Source organism: Oncorhynchus mykiss, chromosome 2 (genome assembly GCF_057628025.1).
Source record: "Oncorhynchus mykiss isolate SJ-2025 chromosome 2, ASM5762802v1, whole genome shotgun sequence".
NCBI classification, from domain to species: domain Eukaryota; kingdom Metazoa; phylum Chordata; class Actinopteri; order Salmoniformes; family Salmonidae; genus Oncorhynchus; species Oncorhynchus mykiss.
The window spans coordinates 98,622,812-98,643,800 of NC_143023.1; the positions used below are offsets into that span (position 1 = coordinate 98,622,812).

Below are 20,989 nucleotides of genomic sequence, written 5' to 3' on the forward strand. Positions count from 1 at the left end.
CACTGGGGACCAGGCCTACTATCATAAACACTGGGGACCAGACCTACTATCATAAACACGATGAGCCTGGGGACGTAAGGCACACTGGGGACCAGACCTACTATCATAAACACTGGGGACCAGACCTACTATCATAAACACTGGGGACCAGGCCTACTATCATAAACACTGGGGACCAGACCTACTATCATAAACACTGGGGACCAGACCTACTATCATAAACACTGGGGACCAGACCTACTATCATAAACACTGGGGACCAGGCCTACTATCATAAACACTGGGGACCAGGCCTACTATCATAAACACTGGGGACCAGATCTACTATCATAAACACTGGGGACCAGGCCTACTATCATAAACACTGGGGACCAGGCCTACTATCATAAACACTGGGGACCAGACCTACTATCATAAACACTGGGGACCAGACCTACTATCATAAACACTGGGGACCAGACCTACTATCATAAACACTGGGGACCAGACCTACTATCATAAACACGATGAGCCTGGGGACGTAAGGCACACTGGGGACCAGACCTACTATCATAAACACTGGGGACCAGACCTACTATCATAAACACTGGGGACCAGACCCACTATCATAAACACGATGAGCCTGGGGACGTAAGGCACACTGGGGACCAGGCCTACTATCATAAACACTGGGGACCAGACCTACTATCATAAACACTGGGGACCAGACCTACTATCATAAACACTGGGGACCAGACCTACTATCATAAACACTGGGGACCAGACCTACTATCATAAACACTGGGGACCAGGCCTACTATCATAAACACTGGGGACCAGGCCTACTATCATAAACACTGGGGACCAGACCTACTATCATAAACACTGGGGACCAGACCTACTATCCTGCATTACCACATAAATACTTGTTAAACGCATCAGAAAAGGAATTCACTACATGGACAATCTTTTTTATAATGCCATTTTTAATGTCATCATTTATTTTTTTCAATACAAATGCACACACACATTTTTTTCACCTAAACCACTATGGCAATGAACGTCACAATACAAAATAAAACAAAATATCAGAAGTTGGCTTTCAAAAAGGGGCTACATGCAGGACACACACACGCGCGCACGCACGCACGCACGCACGCACGCACGCACACACACACACACACACACTATAGACAGGCCTTTGTACAACATTAAAGAGGTGTGACTCTAACAATAGGATGCTGAGGGGGGAAGGAGGGATGAAGGGAGGGAGTGTGGTAGAAATAGATGGAAGAGCGGAGGGGTAGAGAGGAGGGAGTGTGGTAGAAATAGATGGAAGAGCGGAGGGGTAGAGAGGAGGGAGTGTGGTAGAAATAGATGGAAGAGCGGACGGGTAGAGAGGAGGGAGTGTGGTAGAAATAGATGGAAGAGCGGAGGGGTAGAGAGGAGGGAGTGTGGTAGAAATAGATGGAAGAGCGGAGGGGTAGAGAGGAGGGAGTGTGGTAGAAATAGATGGAAGAGCGGAGGGGTGGAGAGGAGGGAGTGGAACAGAAACAGCCAAAGTGTACAACACATATTTCTATATTACAGTCAAGCCAACTTTTTACTCAGTAGGTATAAATATTCTTCATCCAAAAGTCAGTGTAATTCCTTCTGCTTTAGCCTGAGTCCCAGTTAGCTAGCGAGACAGCACAAACAGATCCGGGACTCAGGCTACTTTCGCTGCAAGGCAGGTTTCAACCGGGTCCTCTCTTTCACCAAGCCTTCCTTTAGACCTGGTCCACCTGTTTCACTTTTTACACACAAATCACTTTACATTTTGTTGTTGTTTTCTTGTTGTTCTTGTCTTTTTGCTCTCTCTATCCTGTTCTTTTAACCTCACCCTGTACCTCAAAAGTCCAGCTGAGAAGTACGAGTTGTTTTTGTTGTTGTTGTTGTTTAGTTGTTGTTATAGTTGTTGTGGTTGTTGTTGTGGTTGTTGTTGTTTTATTGTTGTTGCAGTTGTTGCTGTTGTTGTAGTTGTTGTGGTTGTTGTTGTTGTTGTAGTTGTTGTGGTTGTGGTTGTTGTTTGTTTGTTTGTTTTCTAACCAAATTGTTTTGCAGATACAAAAAGAACAACACATTTGTAAGTGTTAATTTTTCTTTTTTCCCCCCTCCTGATTTCCCTTTTCTAGCTCCCATCCGTGCGGCTACAGCAGTCAGGCATCCTACTGGATCCCTCTGAACAGACACATGGCAAACACCATGGCGAACAGCTGTAGACAAGAGACAGGAGAGACAGAACAGCAGTCAGGCCACAGAACACGACAAGTGATTAGATGATTTAGTTCTGTCTTGACCTAATCCATGGAATAGATTGGCATATCTATAGTTATTAAACCCCAGCGGAGCCTCCTTGGCATGTAAATCCTATGTAACATACTGTATGTTGTGTAACAGTCCTGCAACACCAATACTCTCCACCAGGGGAGGCTAAAGTACTGTGAAAAGTTTAGGAAGTGACATTCCCCAGTATGTCAGTGTTTGTTCCTGTGTATTATGTGCTATGTGTGTGTGTGTGTGTGTGTGTGTGTGTGTGTGTGTGTGTGGGTGGGTGGGTGGGTGGGTGGGGGGGGGGGTAAACTACAAAACCTCAAACATTACTTAATCACATAAACCGATAAGGGACAACAAAAAAGCTGGTTGATTTTGGGGGCTACTCACAAAATGTTTATTAACAGAAACAAATCTTACCTCAATGGTGAGCACCACGATGGCCAGAGCTCCGGCCACGTATATATAGAGCTCAAAGTAGTCAACCACAGCAGAGTAACAACCCTGCCGACACACAGGGAGAGATAGCACCATCAGACACCACTGAACTCGGTAGGACCATCAGACACCACTGAACTCGATAGGACCATCAGACACCACTGGACTCGATAGGACCATCAGACACCACTGGACTCGGTAGCACCATCAGATACCACTGGACTCGGTAGCACCTTCAGACACCACTGGACTCGATAGCACCATCAGACACCACTGAACTAGGTAGGACCATCAGACACCACTGGACTCGATAGGACCATCAGACACCACTGAACTCGGTAGGACCATCAGACACCACTGGACTCGATAGGACCATCAGACACCACTGAACTCGGTAGGACCATCAGACACCACTGGACTCGATAGCACCATCAGACACCACTGAACTCGATAGGACCATCAGACACCACTGAACTCGGTAGCACCATCAGACACCACTGGACTCGGTAGCACCATCAGACACCACTAGACTCAATAGGACCATCAGACACCACTGAACTCCGTAGCACCATCAGACACCACTAGACTCGGTAGGAACATCAGACACCACTGAACTCCGTAGCACCATCAGACACCACTAGACTCGATAGGACCAACAGACACCACTAGACTCGATAGGACCATCAGACACCACTGAACTCGGTAGGACCATCAGACACCACTGGGCTCGGTAGGACCATCAGACACCATTGAACTCGGTAGGACCATCAGACACCACTGAACTCGATAGGACTATCAGACACCACTGAACTCGGTAGGACCATCAGACACCACTAGACTCAATAGGACCATCAGACACCACTGAACTCTGAAGCACCATCAGACACCACTAGACTCGATAGGACCATCAGACACCACTGAACTCGGTAGCACCATCAGACACCACTAGACTCGATAGGACCATCAGACACGACTAGACTCGATAGGACCATCAGACACCACTGAACTCGGTAGGACCATCAGACACCACTGAACTCGATAGGACTATCAGACACCACTGAACTCGGTAGCACCATCAGACACCACTGGACTCGGTAGCACCATCAGACACCACTAGACTCAATAGGACCATCAGACACCACTGAACTCGGTAGCACCATCAGACACCACTAGACTCGATAGGACCATCAGACACCACTGAACTCAGTAGCACCATCAGACACCACTAGACTCGATAGGACCATCAGACACCACTGAACTCAGTAGCACCATCAGACACCACTAGACTCGATAGGACCATCAGGCACCACTGAACTCGGTAGGACCATCAGACACCACTGGACTCGGTAGCACCATCAGACACCATTAGACTCAATAGGACCATCAGACACCACTGAACTCTGTAGCACCATCAGACACCACTAGACTCGATAGGACCATCAGACACCACTAGACTCGATAGGACCATCAGACACCACTGAACTCGGTAGGACCATCAGACACCACTGGGCTCGGTAGAACTATCAGACACCACTGAACTCGGTAGGACCATCAGACACCACTGAACTCGATAGGACCATCAGACACCACTGAACTCGGTAGCACCATCAGACACCACTGGACTCGGTAGCACCATCAGACACCACTAGACTCAATAGGACCATCAGACACCACTGAACTCCGAAGCACCATCAGACACCACTAGACTCGGTAGGACCATCAGACACCACTGAACTCGGTAGCACCATCAGACACCACTAGACTCGATAGGACCACCAGACACCACTAGACTCGATAGGACCATCAGACACCACTGAACTCGGTAGGATCATCAGACACCACTGGGCTCGGTAGGACCATCAGACACCACTGAACTCGGTAGGACCATCAGACACCACTGAACTCGATAGGACCATCAGACACTACTGAACTCGGTAGGACCATCAGACACCACTAGACCCGGTAGGACCATCAGACACCACTGAACTCGGTAGCACCATCAGACACCACTAGACTCGATAGGACCATCAGACACCACTAGCCTCGATAGGACCATCAGACACCACTGAACTCGGTAGGACCATCAGACACCACTGGGCTCGATAGGACCATCAGACACCACTGAACTCTGTAGGACCATCAGACACCACTGAACTCGATAGGACCATCAGACACCACTGGACTCGATAGGACCATCAGACACCACTGGACTCGGTAGCACCATCAGATACCACTGGACTCGGTAGCACCTTCAGACACCACTGGACTCGATAGCACCATCAGACACCACTGAACTCGGTAGGACCATCAGACACCACTGGACTCGATAGGACTATCAGACACCACTGAACTCGGTAGGACCATCAGACACCACTGGGCTCGATAGAACCATCAGACACCACTGGACTCGATAGGACCATCAGACACCACTGAACTCGGTAGGACCATCAGACACCACTGGACTCGATAGCACCATCAGACACCACTGAACTCGATAGGACCATCAGACACCACTGAACTCGGTAGCACCATCAGACACCACTGGACTCGGTAGCACCATCAGACACCACTAGACTCAATAGGACCATCAGACACCACTGAACTCCGTAGCACCATCAGACACCACTAGACTCGGTAGGAACATCAGACACCACTGAACTCCGTAGCACCATCAGACACCACTAGACTCAATAGGACCATCAGACACCACTGGGCTCGGTAGGACCATCAGACACCATTGAACTCGGTAGGACCATCAGACACCACTGAACTCGATAGGACTATCAGACACCACTGAACTCGGTAGCACCATCAGACACCACTAGACTCAATAGGACCATCAGACACCACTGAACTCTGAAGCACCATCAGACACCACTAGACTCGATAGGACCATCAGACACCACTGAACTCGGTAGCACCATCAGACACCACTAGACTCGATAGGACCATCAGACACGACTAGACTCGATAGGACCATCAGACACCACTAGACTCGGTAGGAACATCAGACACCACTGAACTCCGTAGCACCATCAGACACCACTAGACTCAATAGGACCATCAGACACCACTGGGCTCGGTAGGACCATCAGACACCATTGAACTCGGTAGGACCATCAGACACCACTGAACTCGATAGGACTATCAGACACCACTGAACTCGGTAGCACCATCAGACACCACTAGACTCAATAGGACCATCAGACACCACTGAACTCTGAAGCACCATCAGACACCACTAGACTCGATAGGACCATCAGACACCACTGAACTCGGTAGCACCATCAGACACCACTAGACTCGATAGGACCATCAGACACGACTAGACTCGATAGGACCATCAGACACCACTGAACTCAGTAGGACCATCAGACACCACTGAACTCGATAGGACTATCAGACACCACTGAACTCGGTAGCACCATCAGACACCACTAGACTCAATAGGACCATCAGACACCACTGAACTCTGAAGCACCATCAGACACCACTAGACTCGATAGGACCATCAGACACCACTGAACTCGGTAGCACCATCAGACACCACTAGACTCGATAGGACCATCAGACACGACTAGACTCGATAGGACCATCAGACACCACTGAACTCGGTAGGACCATCAGACACCACTGAACTCGATAGGACTATAAGACACTACTGAACTCGGTAGCACCATCAGACACCACTGGACTCGGTAGCACCACCAGACACCACTAGACTCAATAGGATCATCAGACACCACTGAACTCGGTAGCACCATCAGACACCACTAGACTCGATAGGACCATCAGACACCACTGAACTCGGTAGCACCATCAGACACCACTAGACTCGATAGGACCATCAGACACCACTAGACTCGATAGGACCATCAGGCACCACTGAACTCGGTAGGACCATCAGACACCACTGGACTCGGTAGCACCATCAGACACCACTAGACTCAATAGGACCATCAGACACCACTGAACTCCGTAGCACCATCAGACACCACTAGACTCGATAGGACCATCAGACACCACTAGACTCGATAGGACCATCAGACACCACTGAACTCGGTAGGACCATCAGACACCACTGGGCTGTATAGAACCATCAGACACCACTGAACTCGGTAGGACCATCAGACACCACTGAACTCGATAGGACCATCAGACACCACTGAACTCGGTAGCACCATCAGACACCACTGGACTCGGTAGCACCATCAGACACCACTAGACTCAATAGGACCATCAGACACCACTGAACTCCGAAGCACCATCAGACACCACTAGACTCGGTAGGACCATCAGACACCACTGAACTCGGTAGCACCATCAGACACCACTAGACTCGATAGGACCACCAGACACCACTAGACTCGATAGGACCATCAGACACCACTAGACTCGATAGGACCATCAGACACCACTGAACTCGGTAGGACCATCAGACACCACTGGGCTCGGTAGAACTATCAGACACCACTGAACTCGGTAGGACCATCAGACACCACTGAACTCGATAGGACCATCAGACACCACTGAACTCGGTAGCACCATCAGACACCACTGGACTCGGTAGCACCATCAGACACCACTAGACTCAATAGGACCATCAGACACCACTGAACTCCGAAGCACCATCAGACACCACTAGACTCGGTAGGACCATCAGACACCACTGAACTCGGTAGCACCATCAGACACCACTAGACTCGATAGGACCACCAGACACCACTAGACTCGATAGGACCATCAGACACCACTGAACTCGGTAGGATCATCAGACACCACTGGGCTCGGTAGGACCATCAGACACCACTGAACTCGGTAGGACCATCAGACACCACTGAACTCGATAGGACCATCAGACACTACTGAACTCGGTAGGACCATCAGACACCACTAGACCCGGTAGGACCATCAGACACCACTGAACTCGGTAGCACCATCAGACACCACTAGACTCGATAGGACCATCAGACACCACTAGCCTCGATAGGACCATCAGACACCACTGAACTCGGTAGGACCATCAGACACCACTGGGCTCGGTAGGACCATCAGACACCACTGAACTCTGTAGGACCATCAGACACCACTGGACTCGATAGGACCATCAGACACCACTTGGCTTGGTAGGACCATCAGACACCACTGAACTCGATAGGACCATCAGACACCACTGGACTCGATAGGACCATCAGACACCACTGGACTCGGTAGCACCATCAGATACCACTGGACTCGGTAGCACCTTCAGACACCACTGGACTCGATAGCACCATCAGACACCACTGAACTCGGTAGGACCATCAGACACCACTGGACTCGATAGCACCATCAGACACCACTGAACTCGATAGGACCATCAGACACCACTAGACTCGGTAGCACCATCAGACACCACTGGACTCGGTAGCACCATCAGACACCACTAGACTCAATAGGACCATCAGACACCACTGAACTCCGTAGCACCATCAGACACCACTAGACTCGGTAGGAACATCAGACACCACTGAACTCCGTAGCACCATCAGACAACACTAGACTCAATAGGACCATCAGACACCACTGGGCTCGGTAGGACCATCAGACACCATTGAACTCGGTAGGACCATCAGACACCACTGAACTCGATAGGACTATCAGACACCACTGAACTCGGTAGCACCATCAGACACCACTAGACTCAATAGGACCATCAGACACCACTGAACTCTGAAGCACCATCAGACACCACTAGACTCGATAGGACCATCAGACACCACTGAACTCGGTAGCACCATCAGACACCACTAGACTCGATAGGACCATCAGACACGACTAGACTCGATAGGACCATCAGACACCACTGAACTCGGTAGGACCATCAGACACCACTGAACTCGATAGGACTATCAGACACCACTGAACTCGGTAGCACCATCAGACACCACTAGACTCAATAGGACCATCAGACACCACTGAACTCTGAAGCACCATCAGACACCACTAGACTCGATAGGACCATCAGACACCACTAGACTCGATAGGACCATCAGACACGACTAGACTCGATAGGACCATCAGACACGACTAGACTCGATAGGACCATCAGACACCACTGAACTCGGTAGGACCATCAGACACCACTGAACTCGATAGGACTATAAGACACTACTGAACTCGGTAGCACCATCAGACACCACTGGACTCGGTAGCACCACCAGACACCACTAGACTCAATAGGATCATCAGACACCACTGAACTCGGTAGCACCATCAGACACCACTAGACTCGATAGGACCATCAGACACCACTGAACTCAGTAGCACCATCAGACACCACTAGACTCGATAGGACCATCAGACACCACTAGACTCGATAGGACCATCAGGCACCACTGAACTCGGTAGGACCATCAGACACCACTGGACTCGGTAGCACCATCAGACACCACTAGACTCAATAGGACCATCAGACACCACTGAACTCCGTAGCACCATCAGACACCACTAGACTCGATAGGACCATCAGACACCACTAGACTCGATAGGACCATCAGACACCACTGAACTCGGTAGGACCATCAGACACCACTGGGCTCGATAGAACCATCAGACACCACTGAACTCGGTAGGACCATCAGACACCACTGAACTCGATAGGACCATCAGACACCACTGAACTCGGTAGCACCATCAGACACCACTGGACTCGGTAGCACCATCAGACACCACTAGACTCAATAGGACCATCAGACACCACTGAACTCCGAAGCACCATCAGACACCACTAGACTCGGTAGGACCATCAGACACCACTGAACTCGGTAGGATCATCAGACACCACTGGGCTCGGTAGGACCATCAGACACCACTGAACTCGGTAGGACCATCAGACACCACTGAACTCGATAGGACCATCAGACACTACTGAACTCGGTAGGACCATCAGACACCACTAGACTCGGTAGGACCATCAGACACCACTGAACTCGGTAGCACCATCAGACACCACTAGACTCGATAGGACCATCAGACACCACTAGCCTCGATAGGACCATCAGACACCACTGAACTCGGTAGGACCATCAGACACCACTGGGCTCGGTAGGACCATCAGACACCACTGAACTCGTTAGCACCATCAGACACCACTAGACTCGATAGGACCATCAGACACCACTAGCCTCGATAGGACCATCAGACACCACTGAACTCGGTAGGACCATCAGACACCACTGGGCTCGGTAGGACCATCAGACACCACTGAACTCTGTAGGACCATCAGACACCACTAAACTCGGTAGGACCATCAGACACCACTGAACTCGGTAGGACCATCAGACACCACTGGGCTCGGTAGGACCATCAGACACAACTGGACTCGGTAGGACCATCAGACACCACTTGACTCGGTAGGACCATCAGACACCACTGGCCTCCATAGCACCATCAGACACCACTGGCCTCCATAGCACCATCAGACACCACTGGACTAGGTAGGACCATCAGACACCACTGGACTCGGTAGGACCATCACACACCACTGAACTCGGTAGGACCATCAGACACCACTGAACGCGGTAGGACCATCAGACACCACTGGACTCAATAGGACCATCAGACACCACTGGGCTCGGTAGGACCATCAGACACCACTGGACTCGAAAGGACCATCAGACACCACTGGACTCGGTAGGACCATCAGACACCACTAGACTCGATAGGACCATCAGACACCACTGAACTCGGTAGGACCATCAGACACCACTGGACTCGATAGGACCATCAGACACCACTGAACTCGGTAGGACCATCAGACACCACTAGACTCGATAGGACCATCAGACACCACTAGACTCGATAGGACCATCAGACACCACTAGACTCGATAGGACCATCAGACACCACTGAACTCGGTAGGACCATCAGACACCACTGAACTCGGTAGGACCATCAGACACCACTGAACTCGATAGGACTATCAGACACCACTGAACTCGGTAGCACCATCAGACACCACTAGACTCAATAGGACCATCAGACACCACTGAACTCTGAAGCACCATCAGACACCACTAGACTCGATAGGACCATCAGACACCACTGAACTCGGTAGCACCATCAGACACCACTAGACTCGATAGGACCATCAGACACGACTAGACTCGATATGACCATCAGACACCACTGAACTCGGTAGGACCATCAGACACCACTGAACTCGATAGGACTATAAGACACTACTGAACTCGGTAGCACCATCAGACACCACTGGACTCGGTAGCACCACCAGACACCACTAGACTCAATAGGATCATCAGACACCACTGAACTCGGTAGCACCATCAGACACCACTAGACTCGATAGGACCATCAGACACCACTGAACTCAGTAGCACCATCAGACACCACTAGACTCGATAGGACCATCAGACACCACTAGACTCGATAGGACCATCAGGCACCACTGAACTCGGTAGGACCATCAGACACCACTGGACTCGGTAGCACCATCAGACACCACTAGACTCAATAGGACCATCAGACACCACTGAACTCCGTAGCACCATCAGACACCACTAGACTCGATAGGACCATCAGACACCACTAGACTCGATAGGACCATCAGACACCACTGAACTCGGTAGGACCATCAGACACCACTGGGCTCGATAGAACCATCAGACACCACTGAACTCGGTAGGACCATCAGACACCACTGAACTCGATAGGACCATCAGACACCACTGAACTCGGTAGCACCATCAGACACCACTGGACTCGGTAGCACCATCAGACACCACTAGACTCAATAGGACCATCAGACACCACTGAACTCCGAAGCACCATCAGACACCACTAGACTCGGTAGGACCATCAGACACCACTGAACTCGGTAGCACCATCAGACACCACTAGACTCGATAGGACCACCAGACACCACTAGACTCGATAGGACCATCAGACACCACTGAACTCGGTAGGATCATCAGACACCACTGGGCTCGGTAGGACCATCAGACACCACTGAACTCGGTAGGACCATCAGACACCACTGAACTCGATAGGACCATCAGACACTACTGAACTCGGTAGGACCATCAGACACCACTAGACTCGGTAGGACCATCAGACACCACTGAACTCGGTAGCACCATCAGACACCACTAGACTCGATAGGACCATCAGACACCACTAGCCTCGATAGGACCATCAGACACCACTGAACTCGGTAGGACCATCAGACACCACTGGGCTCGGTAGGACCATCAGACACCACTGAACTCGTTAGCACCATCAGACACCACTAGACTCGATAGGACCATCAGACACCACTAGCCTCGATAGGACCATCAGACACCACTGAACTCGGTAGGACCATCAGACACCACTGGGCTCGGTAGGACCATCAGACACCACTGAACTCTGTAGGACCATCAGACACCACTAAACTCGGTAGGACCATCAGACACCACTGAACTCGGTAGGACCATCAGACACCACTGGGCTCGGTAGGACCATCAGACACAACTGGACTCGGTAGGACCATCAGACACCACTTGACTCGGTAGGACCATCAGACACCACTGGCCTCCATAGCACCATCAGACACCACTGGCCTCCATAGCACCATCAGACACCACTGGACTAGGTAGGACCATCAGACACCACTGGACTCGGTAGGACCATCACACACCACTGAACTCGGTAGGACCATCAGACACCACTGAACGCGGTAGGACCATCAGACACCACTGGACTCAATAGGACCATCAGACACCACTGGGCTCGGTAGGACCATCAGACACCACTGGACTCGAAAGGACCATCAGACACCACTGGACTCGGTAGGACCATCAGACACCACTAGACTCGATAGGACCATCAGACACCACTGAACTCGGTAGGACCATCAGACACCACTGGACTCGATAGGACCATCAGACACCACTGAACTCGGTAGGACCATCAGACACCACTAGACTCGATAGGACCATCAGACACCACTAGACTCGATAGGACCATCAGACACCACTAGACTCGATAGGACCATCAGACACCACTGAACTCGGTAGGACCATCAGACACCACTGGACTCGATAGGACCATCAGACACCGCTGAACTCTGTAGGACCATCAGACACCACTTTTTTTCTCACAAGGAGTGGGTCTGTGGAAGTTGTACTGAAGACTACACACACGCACGCACACATACGCACGCACGCACGCACGCACACACACACACACACACACAGACCACTACCCACCTTGTTGTTTCGGAAGAGCATTTTCCCCATTAGACACTCGTCCTGGTTGACGTATGCCGAGTCTCCTGGTTGGCTGCCCCTCCTGCAGCAGGCTGCAGGGACCATCTCGTTGGGGTTGATCAACCGGAACAGGCTCTCCTCAAAGTCCTCCGGGCTGTTCACTCCACAGCAGTCAAACTGGGGGGGGGGGGGGCACAGAGGTTGATGGTTCAATTCCCACAGGAATCACATACAGATACGGAAGGGAAAAAAATGCAGAGCCGCGTTAAGTGGCTTTGGTTGAAAGTGTCCGTCGCAGTAAGTGTTGTATACATGTACCAAGTATCAGGGTTGGGTTCAAGTCCATTTGAGGTCAGTCACATTCTGGAAGTGACCTGATTGGTTGGAATGGAATTGACCTCAACCTTACCGTGTATTGGCCCTTACGCTGTTCATGACGGCGTTCCAGGTTCCGGTGAAGACATCAGTGTTGTTGTATCCCTGGTAGTGTCTCTTCAGCTCCTTAGTGAAGAACTCTCTGGTCAGCTAGACAGGAACATGGACGACGTTCATGTTAGGTCTGTTATGGTCAGAGGGACTAGAGTACTGTATCATCATGATAACAGGAACAGTGGTTGTACTGGTTGTATTGGTTAACAGGAACAGTGGTTGTATTGGTTAACAGAAACAGTGGTTGTCATGATAACAGGAACAGTGGTTGTACTGGTTGTATTGGTTAACAGAAACAGTGTTTGTAGTGAAAACAGGAACAGTGTTTGTAGTGACAACAGGAATAGTGGATGTATTGGTTAACAGGAACAGTGTTTGTATTGGTTAACAGAAACAGTGGTTGCATTGGTTAACAGGAACAGTGGTTGTACTGGTTGTATTGGTTAACAGGAACAGTGTTTGTAGTGACAACAGGAATAGTGGATGTATTGGTTAACAGAAACAGTGGTTGTATTGGTTAACAGAAACAGTGGTTGTATTGGTTAACAGGAACAGTGGTTGTATTGGTTAACAGAAACAGTGGTTGTATTGGTTAACAGAAACAGTGGTTGTATTGGTTAACAGAAACAGTGGTTGTATTGGTTAACAGGAACAGTGGTTGTATTGGTTAACAGAAACAGTGGTTGTATTGGTTAACAGGAACAGTGGTTGTATTGGTTAACAGGAACAGTGGTTGTATTGGTTAACAGGAACAGTGGTTGTATTGGGTAACAGGAACAGTGGTTACATTGGTTAACAGGAACAGTGGTTGTCATGATAACAGGAACAGTGGTTGTATTGGGTAACAGGAACAGTGGTTGTATTGGGTAACAGGAACAGTGGTTGTATTGGGTAACAGGAACAGTGGTTGTCATGATAACAGGAACAGTGGTTGTATTGGGTAACAGGAACAGTGGTTACATTGGTTAACAGGAACAGTGGTTGTCATGATGACAGGAACAGTGGATGTATTGGTTAACAGGAACAGTGGTTGTATTGGTTAACAGAAACAGTGGTTGTATTGGTTAACAGGAACAGTGGTTGTATTGGTTAACAGGAACAGTGGTTGTCATGACAACAGGAACAGTGGTTGTATTGGGTAACAGGAACAGTGGTTGTATTGGGTAACAGGAACAGTGGTTACATTGGTTAACAGGAACAGTGGTTGTCATGATAACAGGAACAGTGGTTGTATTGGTTAACAGGAACAGTGGTTGTCATGATAACAGGAACAGTGGTTGTCATGATAACAGGAACAGTGGTTGTATTGGTTAACAGGAACAGTGGTTGTATTGGTTAACAGGAAGAGTGGTTGTATTGGTTAACAGGACCAGTGGTTGTATTGGGTAACAGCAACAGTGGTTGTATTGGGTAACAGGAACAGTGGTTGTCATGATAACAGGAACAGTGGTTGTCATGATAACAGGAACAGTGGTTGTCATGGTAACAGGAACATGGACGACGTTCATGTTAGGTCTGTTATGGTCAGAGGGACTAGAGTACTGTATCATCATGATAACAGGAACAGTGGTTGTACTGGTTGTATTGGTTAACAGGAATAGTGTTTGTATTGGTTAACAGAAACAGTGGTTGTCATGATAACAGGAACAGTGGTTGTATTGGTTAACAGGAACAGCGGTTGTCATGATAACAGGAACAGTGGTTGTACTGGGTAACAGGAACAGTGGTTGTATTGGTTAACAGGAACAGTGGTTTTCATGATAACAGGAACAGTGGTTGTCATGATGACAGGAACAGTGGTTGTATTGGTTAACAGGAAGAGTGGTTGTATTGGTTAACAGGACCAGTGGTTGTATTGGGTAACAGCAACAGTGGTTGTATTGGGTAACAGGAACAGTGGTTGTCATGATAACAGGAACAGTGGTTGTCATGATAACAGGAACAGTGGTTGTCATGGTAACAGGAACAGTGGTTGTCATGATAACAGGAACAGTGGTTGTCATGGTAACAGGACCAGTGGTTGTCATGGTAACAGGAACAGTGGTTGGTCAGTGGTTCTAGGTACTCACATGCTCCCGGAATATGAAGGCCAAGATGGCTGCAGCCAACTCTGCCAGAAATATAACCAGGATGAGCATGAAGAACTGCAGGGACAAATGGGAGAGAGAGAGAGAGGGGGTAGAGTGAAAGGAGAGAGAAGGAGAGAGAGAGAGAGAGAGAGAGAGAGGGGGGGGGTAGAGTGAAAGGAGAGAGAATGAGAGAGAGAGAGAGGAGGGTAGAGAGAAAGGAGAGAGGAGAGAGAGAGAGAGAGAGAGAGAGAGGGGGGGTAGAGTGAAAGGAGGAGAAGGAGAGAGAGAGAGAGAGAGAGGGGGGGGGGTAGAGTGAAAGGAGAGAGAAGGAGAGAGAGAGAGAGAGGGGGGTAGAGTGAAAGGAGAGAGAAGGAGACAGATAATGGGGGAGAGAGAGAGAGAGGGGGGTAGAGTGAAAGGAGAGAGAAGGAGAGAGAGAGAGAGGGGGTAGAGTGAAAGGAGAGAGAAGGAGAGAGAGAGGGGGGTAGAGTGAAAGGAGAGAGAAGGAGACAGATAATGGGGGAGAGAGAGAGAGAGGGGGGTAGAGTGAAAGGAGAGAGAAGGAGAGAGAGAGAGAGGGGGTAGAGTGAAAGGAGAGAGAAGGAGAGAGAGAGAGAGAGAGAGAGAGAGAGAGAGAGAGGGTGGGGGTGTAGAGTGAAAGGAGAGAGAGAGAGAAAGAGAGAGAGAGAGAGGGGGGTAGAGTGAAAGGAGAGAGAAGGAGACAGATAATGGGGGAGAGAGAGAGAGAGAGGGGGGGGTCGAGTGAAAGAAGAGAGAAGGAGACAGATAAAGGGAGAGAGAGAGAGAGAGAGTAACAGAGAGTGAGTGTTAGGGAAAGTGAGTGTGTGTCACTAAAAATTACAATCTGACAGAGCCCACTCAACATTAACTATGCATGAGGCCCTGCTACATGGGAGGCCTCGGGATGACAGGATGTTCTCTCTGTTCTACAATGGCTTCTTTCTGTCTCAGGCCACCATGACACGTCAAAAAATAAAATGCATGACCAAAGATACACTATATATACTGTATAGAACGAACAGACAAACATCAACACACACACACACACAAACACACACACGCACATATATATCCCCACCGACACACGCAAACACCCGTCACAGTTGCCTTACAAAGAGGAGCAGACACTTGTTCTCCCGGATGGCTCCGCAGCAGCCCAGGAATCCCAGGAGGAAGAGCATTCCCCCCATGGCCAGGATGATGTAGACCCCAGTGAAGAGCAGAGGGTTGGCTGTAATGATCTCCCTGAAGCCTGTAGGATCCACCAGCACCCACACCCCTACACCCAGGAGGAAGGAGCCTCCCAGCTAAGAGAAAGAGAGGGAGTGTTTAGTTTAGGATTAGTGCTATCCGGTATCCTTGGGATAGTTTTGATATTAGCCCTTCTGATTACCTAACCCTAACCCTAACCTTAACCCTCTGATTACCTAACTCTAACCCTAACCTTAACCTTAACCCTTACCTAACCCTAACCTTAACCCCTACTCTAACTCTAACCCTAACCCTTACCTAACCATAACCTTAATCCTTACCTAACCCGAACCTTAACCCTTACCTAACCTTAACCCTTACCTAACCATAACCTTAACCCCTACTCTAACCCTAACCCTAACCTTAACCCTTACCTAACCATAACCTTAACCCCTACTCTAACCCTAACCCTAACCTTAACCCTTACCTAACCCTAACATTAACCCTTACCTAACCTCAACCTTAACCCTTACCTAACCATAACCTTAACCCTTACCTAACCTCAACCTTAACCCTTACCTAACCCTAACATTAACCCTTACCTAACCTCAACCTTAACCCTTACCTAACCATAACCTTAACCCTTACCTAACCTCAACCTTAACCCTTACCTAACCATAACCTTAACCCAACTCTAACCCCAACCATAACCCTTATCTACCCCCAACCTTAACCCTTTAAATGTCAACTTGAAATGGTTGATGTCAGAGTTGGGACGTCCCAAGGATACCAGATAGCACATACTATTATATTAGTTTATATGCGCATAATTCATTACAATTCATGGAAGAAAGAGAACACAGGTGGGAAACCCTTAAGACAGGCCAATGAAAACCTCCCCAAAGAGGGAGGGAGAAGGGGATGGGGGAGAGGGAGGAGGGAGAGGGAGGGATGGAGGGAGAGGGAAGGATGGAGGGAGAAGGGGATGGGGGAGAGGGAGGAGGGAGAGGGAGGGATGGAGGGAGAGGGAGGGATGGGGGGAGAAGGGGATGGGGGAGAGGGAGAGGGAGGAGGGAGAGGGAGGGATGGAGGGAGAGGGAGGGATGGGGGGAGAAGGGGATGGGGGAGAGGGAGTGGGAGGAGGGAGGGATGGAGGGAGAGGGAAGGATGGGGGGAGAGGGAATGGGGAGAGGGATGGATGGAGGGAGAAGGGAATGGGGAGAGGGAGGGATGGAGGGAGAAGGGGATGGGGGAGAGGAAGAGGGAGGAGGGAGAGGGAAGGATGGAGGGAGAAGGAATGGGGAGAGGTAGAGGAAGGATGGAGGGAGAAGGAATTGGGAGAGGGAGGGGTGGAGGGAGAAGGGGATGGGGGAGAGGGAGAGGGAGGAGGGAAGGATAGAGGGAGAAGGGGATGGGGATGGGGAGAGGGAGAGGGAAGGATGGGGGGAGAGGGAATGGGAGAGGGAGGGATGGAGGGAGAAGGGGATGGGGGAGAGGGAGGAGGGAAGGATGGGGGAGAGGGAATGGGGGAGAGGGAGGGATGGAGGGAGAAGGGGATGGGGGAGAGGAAGAGGGAAGGATGGGGGAGAGGGAATGGGGAGAGGGAGGGATGGAGGGAGAAGGGGATGGGGGAAAGGAAGAGGGAAGGATGGGGAGAGGGAATGGGGAGAGGGAGGGATGGAGGGAGAAGGGGAAGCAAGTGACAATCAGCCCCCAACGTTAAACAAGCGGGAAATGAGACGCAGATGGAAGTACAGGCAGAGACTTGTGACCAGTTTCTGGAACAGTTGGCGAAGAGACTACTTGCTGGATCTAAGTCAGCACACCGCTGTGACACACCACAGCCCACCCCACTGAAGGCGGGTGACGTTGTACTCATTGGAGAAGATAACCTACCCAGACAAACCTGGAAACTAGGAAAGATTGAGTAACTCTTTTCAGGCCGAGATGGCTTAGTTAGATCATGTTCAGTTCGTACTGCTTCAGGGACTTTGTTGAGGAGACCTATTCAGTTGATATACTGCCTAGAGATCTAGATGAACACAATTGTTCATCGGGGAGGGGAGGATGTTGTAACTTTCATGTGTTACAGAGTTAATGTTTAAGTTTATTCATTGAGCTGTATCTAAAGATATTTCTTTACAGTTATTTGCATATGTAATTGTATTGGGTTGTGTTGAAATACACTTTTTGACTGCAAGTCCCAGAATGCCTTGCCAGAGGAATGAGAGAGAACGCGCCAATTATGTGCAGGTGCAGTGATTGTGTTCTGACTTTCCGCTACCATCTTACCTCTGTACCAAAACAAAGTTGTTAAATGTAACGTGAACAAGTGTTATTACTAAAAGAAGCTTTCGTATCAAACCCGACGTCCCGAGTCATTACTTTGAAGTTAGTTCATCTAAAAGCATCCAAACTATATGCTTGTTTTACTCCAATGTTTGTAAACAAAGAAAATGTAAACAAACACTATATTGCATCGTTGGTTAATTTTTTTTTAATATATCATGGGTGGTCAGTCCTTGTGTCTATGAATTTGAGAGTGGTTATAATTCTCCAGCCCCATCCCTCAGATGTTTTTACCAAAACAGACAACGGTTGTATTTAGGTGAGGACATTTGCAATACATATTGTTCAAACATTAACATACTATATAAACTCTCCCCTAGCCAAAATAAAACCACGAAATAGTTAACCATGGAGGATGAAAGGAAAGAGAGAGAGAGAGAGAGAGAGAGAGAGAGAGAGAGAGAGAGAGAGAGAGAGAGAGAGAGAGAGAGAGAGAGAGAGAGAGAGAGAGAGAGAGAGAGAGAGCTGAGAAGGAGGAATGAGGGGAGCTGGAGAGGTCTTCTAGTCTTTATGCCTCAGCAGGGGGTTAAGGCCTATAACATAGGTCAGTGGGGTGCTTCAGCTACCTTTCTGTCTTTCCTCTACCTCTCAAAGTGAATCCCCCTTTCCCTCCTCCCCCTCTTCACCCCCCCCCCCCCCATCCTCCCCCAATCCTCCCTCTATCACTAAACCCCAGTGGGTGACTCTCCATTGATTAAGGATAAAGGGGGATATTGAGGAGGAGGGGAGGGGGGTAGAGATAGGAGCCTCATACATTCACTTCTAAAACCATCTCTTCCTCCCGGGAAATAATTGGGTTTCTTCGATGAATGTCACATTAAAAAAAAACAAAAAAAATGTGTTAAATGTTATAGCTATAAGAGGCTATTTATTTTGGATGCACGGAGGTTTAGAGAGTCCATGTTATTGCCCCGTGGGAGGATCTGTTTGTCTGAGAAAGGAAATGATGACAAATGTTTCTCAAGCCTGAGACCAAAGACCTGCAACTAAATCTGCCTCAAAAAACGTGATCTATTCAATTGCATCAAATGGGAGGAGTGCTGTTAACAACGACGTGTATACTATAGGGAGAAAAGCACACCGGGAGAATACTTACGAAGATCAGGAAGTTGAAGACGAACATGAGGTATTTGATACAGCTCAGACAGTCTCCGTCCATGGCTGTCCCTCTCGCTGAAGCCTCCCCTAACCCCTGAGAGACAGAGACAACACACAGAAACAGGTTAAGTTAATGAGTTATGCCAATGCTTGCACAGAACACAGGTACAGACCAGTCAGTCGAACAAGATTCTGTTCTGCCAAGAGAACACACACACATTTTATAGATTCTGCCGCAGGCACACAGACGCACGCATGCACCTTACACACACACTCTACACACTCTACACACTCTACACACACACACACACACACACACACACACACACACACACACACACACACACACACACACACACACACACACACACACACACACTATACATACACACACACCACACACACACACACACACACACACACACACACTATACATACACACACACACACACACACACACACACACACACACACACACACACACACACACACACACACACACACACACACACACACACACACACTATACATACACACACACACACACACACACTATACATACACACACACACACACACACACACACACACACACACACACACACACACACACACACACACACACACACACACACACACACACACACACTATACATACACACATAGACAGACCAGTCACTTAAATGGATTCGGTTCTGTCAAGAAACACAAAACTCAAAGCTCCCACTTTTTTTAATTACTTTTTTTCCTGTCAAATGTAGCACGCACGAAGTGAGTATCTAGCCCACACAGCGTGTCATTTCAGCCAATACAATCTCAACAGGAAAAAACAGACACATTATCTCCACAGGAT

At 49.2% G+C, this 20,989-nt stretch overlaps 1 protein-coding gene across 3 annotated transcripts in view; it reads right to left on the reverse strand.

Moving 5' to 3' along the window:
* Positions 1-947: 947 nt before the first annotated feature.
* Positions 948-20,989, reverse strand: part of LOC118943874 (tetraspanin-18B) — a 123,176-nt gene continuing 103,134 nt past the window's right edge. For all 3 annotated transcript variants that reach the window (XM_036960365.2, XM_090213753.1, XM_090213757.1), the window contains 7 exons: positions 20,136-20,231; positions 16,612-16,806; positions 15,479-15,553; positions 13,407-13,505; positions 12,981-13,157; positions 2,713-2,796; positions 948-2,234 (listed from right to left, as the gene is read on the reverse strand). In XM_036960365.2, the coding sequence (XP_036816260.1) occupies positions 2,187-2,234; positions 2,713-2,796; positions 12,981-13,157; positions 13,407-13,505; positions 15,479-15,553; positions 16,612-16,806; positions 20,136-20,231 (774 nt within the window). In that variant the 3' untranslated portion in view covers positions 948-2,186. The remainder of the gene's footprint in view (positions 2,235-2,712; positions 2,797-12,980; positions 13,158-13,406; positions 13,506-15,478; positions 15,554-16,611; positions 16,807-20,135; positions 20,232-20,989) is intronic.